The sequence below is a fragment of the Camellia sinensis genome, chromosome 5 (assembly GCF_055761805.1).
Source record: "Camellia sinensis isolate YWXY chromosome 5, ASM5576180v1, whole genome shotgun sequence".
Classification (NCBI taxonomy): domain Eukaryota; kingdom Viridiplantae; phylum Streptophyta; class Magnoliopsida; order Ericales; family Theaceae; genus Camellia; species Camellia sinensis.
Window position 1 is genome coordinate 57,032,371 of NC_138965.1, and position 4,430 is coordinate 57,036,800.

General features: G+C 43.4%; 1 protein-coding gene across 1 annotated transcript; it reads right to left on the reverse strand.

The window, feature by feature from the left end:
• Positions 1-290: 290 nt before the first annotated feature.
• On the reverse strand, positions 291-602 carry LOC145791426 (uncharacterized). Its single transcript, XM_082871782.1, has one exon. It carries the CDS (start codon positions 600-602, stop codon positions 291-293), a length of 312 nt encoding a protein of 103 aa, XP_082727908.1.
• Positions 603-4,430: the final 3,828 nt, after the last annotated feature.

The following is a 4,430-nucleotide window of genomic DNA, read 5'->3' on the forward strand; positions in this document are numbered from 1 at the left end:
GTCCATATTGATCGGTTGTGAGAGCTCCAGACCATCTAGGTCCATAAGGATAATTGCCCTCTTGACCAGATAGATTTGATGATGTAAGGACCAGTCTAATTAGGCCTAAACTTCCCCCTAGGGTCATGGATGAAAGGTCGGTTGTCTTTCAACCCCATATCTCCTTCCTTGAGATTTCTGAACTTAACTTTCTTGTTAAAAGCCCTAGCAATTTTGTGTTGGTAGCCCTGAATGTGATTCAATGCCTTCAGCCTCCTCTCATCAAACAATATCAGCTCTTACAACCTACTCTACTGCCAATCTGCCTCTGCTATTTGACACTTAGCCATAATTCGCAGCGACGGTACTTCAATCTCTATTGGCAGAACAACTTCCATCCCATATACTAGAGAATAGGGGGTTGCTCTTGTGGATGTCCGAATCGACGTTTTGTAGCCCCAGAGAGCAAAACGCAGCTTGTTTGGCCAGTCCCGGTAGGTCTCTACCATCTCCCGTAGGATGTTCTTGATATTCTTATTAGCAGCCTCAATAGCTCCATTGGTCTGTGGTCCATATGTTGATGACTTATGAAAAGCCACGTTATATTTCTCGAGCAAATCCATCATCTCTTTCTTGAACTATGAGCCATTATCTGATATGATCTCGTTCGGAACTCCGTACCGGCAGATGATGTTGTTTTTGATAAACATGGCTACATGCGATGCTTTCAAAACAGCATAGGACTAAGCTTCCACCCACTTCGTGAAATAGTCGATCGCAACTAGAATGAACTCATGTCTATTTGATCCCTTTGGTGAGACTGCCCCAATCACATCAATTTCCCAAATTGAGAAAGTCCATGTTGTAAAGCTTTGACGGCCGTATATTCATGCGATTGGAATGGATTTGGCATTTGTGGCATCGCCGTACAAAGCTAATGCAATCCTCCTCCATGGTTAACCAGTAATAACCTTGTTTGAGGATCTTTCGGGCTAGCATCACATCGTTCATGTGTGCCTCGCACTCTCCTTTGTGTATAGCCTCCATGAGTCGCTTCGATTCCTCTTCTTCAACACACAGCTTGTGCATTCCCAGATGGCCTCTTTTATACCACTTGCTTTTGCAGATGATAAATTGGATGGCCAAACGCCGTATTCCCTGTTTATCTTTGGTATTTGCCCCTGGTAGATATGTTTCTTTTTCCAGAAAGTTCCAAATATCATAATACTAGGGGTTTTTGTCTTGTACTTTATCTATCATGGCGATGGTTTCATAGGCTGACGTGTATTTCTGTTTGATAATAACTGGACGCATCTTGACTCCAAGCGAGATGTCTACCATGGACGATAGAGTTGCCAACACATTAGCAAACCAATTGTTCTTTGTTAACAGATGCGTGAATGTCAGTTTTTCAAACCTCGGAATCAAAATATCCAAGGCCTGATATAAACCTTCATTTTCTCTTCTTTGACTTTCCAGTCTCCGTTAGCTTGAGAAACAACCAAGTTCGAATCTCCGATGACATCCAACCTTATTGCCCCGAGTTCTAGGGCAGCTTCTAAACCTGTAATACACGTCTCATATTTGGCTTTGTTATCTTTGAACTGAAGTTTGAAGGCTAAAGGTATATGGGACTCATTGGGTGCTATTAACAACACACTTATCCCGTAACCATACTGATTAGACACTCCATCAAAGTACATCATCCATGTTTCCTTTTCTACTTACAGAATATCTTTATTTGGGAACTGGTATTCCACTGCTTCATCTCCCTCTACTGGGTGATCTTCCAGGAATTCCACTACAGCTTTTCCTTTAACAGATTTGCTCGTGACATACTTGAGATCAAATTCAGAGAGAAGAAGCAATCAACAAGCTAGGCTACCCGTAAGTGCTGGTTTCTCAAATAGATATTTGATGGGATCTAATCTCGAAGCCATAATTACGGAGTGAGCTAACAAGTAGTGCCTCGACTTCTTGGTAGCCCATACCAAGGCAAAGCAAGCTTTCTCTAGGAGAGTATAGCGAGTCTCGTAGACCAACATCTTCTTGCTCAAGTAATAAATGGCCTTGTCCACTCTATCTTTAGATTCTTGAGCTAGCATGCACTCCATGGTCGAGTCCGTTATTGACAAATACAGAATCAAAGGCTTCCCCGGCTCTGGTGGCAACAACACAAGTGGATTCTAGAGGTATTGCTTGACTTTCTTGAAGGCAAGTTGACATCGATCGTCCCATCAAAACTTTTTCCCTTTTTTTAGGAGACCAAATAGTGGTTCACAAGTCAAGGTTAATTTGAAAATAAACTGTCTTATGAATTGCATTTTACCCAGAAAGCTGCGCACCTCCTTTTCAGTCCTCGGTGGTGGCATTTCTAAGATGGCCTTGATTTTGGAAGGATCTACTTCAATTCCCCTCTGTGTGATCAGAAATCCAAGCATTTTCCCTGCTGTCACCCAAAAGGTGCATTTCTGTGGGTTTAACCTTAATTTGTATTCCCTGATCTGTTGAAAGAATTTTTCCAATGCAGCGTAGTGGCCTTCTCACTCTTTGGACTTGACAATCATATCATCCACGTACAACTTAACCTCTTTGTGGATCATGTCATGAAGGATGGTGGTTGCAGCCCTCTGATAGGTAGCCCCAGCATTCTTCAGCCCAAAAGGCATGACTCGATAGCAGTAAGTACCCCCCGGTGTGGTGAATGCAATTTTTTTCCTGTCTTCCGGTGCCATCAGAATTTGGTTATACCTGGAGAACCCATCCATGAATGATAGGAATGCATGGCCCATGGTGAAGTCTACTAACTCATCAATATACGACAGAGGAAATTCATCTTTCAGACTGGCTCTGTTCAAGTCTCGAAAATCGACACAAACTCGGATTATGCCATCCTTCTTCGGCACTGGGATGATGTTGGCCAACTAGGTCAGATACTCGGATATTAACAAAAATCCTGCATCAATCTGCTTGGTGACCTCTTCCTTGATTTTCAGTGCCCAATCCAGACGAATTCTGCATAGTTTCTGTTTAACTGGTCGGGCCTCAAGGTCAAGACGGATCCGGTGCTGTACAATCTTAGGATCGATTCCACACATGTCTTCGTAGGACCACATGAAAACATCTTTCAAATCTTTTAATAAAGCAATTAAACACTTGTGTTCCTCTGAAGACAACATGGACCCGATTTGAACCAAGCGTGGATCTATTTCAGTTCCCACATTAATGGTAATGATTTCATCAATACAGGGTTTACCATGTCTCTCATTCTCTCAATTAATTAAGTTTTTCAAAGCCAGAGGAATTTCTTCCTCTTTGTTTTCATTAAAATTCTGAAAATTTTGGTCAATGCAATAAACTGGCGTCACAGAGTAGTACACATAATCTGCAACATTCAAAAAGTCTAGATCTTCGGTTACGTACTCAAAAGAAAAGCTGACTGAAGACCTAGATAGGGCTTTGGCATCCGGGTTACCACTCCCGGGAATGCCAGACTCAGACTCCCCGAACTGACCTGAATTTGATTCTGGCTCATCACCTAATTAGAACTGGAAAGATTGCCCTTTTCTAGCTACGAAGTAAGACATGGTGCCTTTGATGCATCCAAAATACCACTGGTTAGGTCCACACCCGGTTGTTCCCTGATCATGGAGACAATAAAGTTATCCCCCAAGTTCTCTAGGTTGGTCGCCGGATCTATCAGGAGATTGGCCAGTGCTATCCTTACTGTAAGCTCGTTGTTGTCTGAGTCATATTCCGTGCTCTGACTAGCTTTGATGCTTGGTTCAGCCCTTTCCTCATCACTGTCTTGTAGTTGTAGATCACAGAAGATCTTGAAACTAGGGACACATTTTTCAAGGAATTTACCCAAGGCTCAAGAAATCCGTAAAAAGCGAAATCCTCTTCCTCTCAAACAAAATAACCATTCAGCGTTCCTCGGATTGGCCCGTGGACAAGTTTATAATGCTTCCCAGCTTTCTTGGCCTTGGCTCTGCCCTTCATTTCTTCCCCCTTTCTGATGTAGCCCTCTTTGGTGGGCACATGGTCCAGTCCAAAAGCATGCGAGTTGTGTGGCACCTCCGCTAGTGTTGTAACACCTTTCCGACTGCTCTGCCCAAGTCCTATTCCCGGAATGTGCTGCAATTTGTTCACGAAGTAGATGGTTTGGGCACTAACGTACATGCCTTCATCCGCAGCCAGAATGGTCTGCACTACTCGGGCTTCCTCCAGAGTGAATCCCGAGAGGAATACATCCTCATCGCCATGGTTGATCTCTAGCACTGGCGTGGTCACCTCCGGGGGAAGATGGATAGATGAGTTCCCAAAAACTATTACTACCCCTCCCTCATGAGGATACTTCAACATCTGATAGAGGGTGAAGGAGATAGCCTTTATGTGATGTAACCAAGGCCTCCTTAACAATAGGTTAAAGCTAGCCGACACATCCAAGA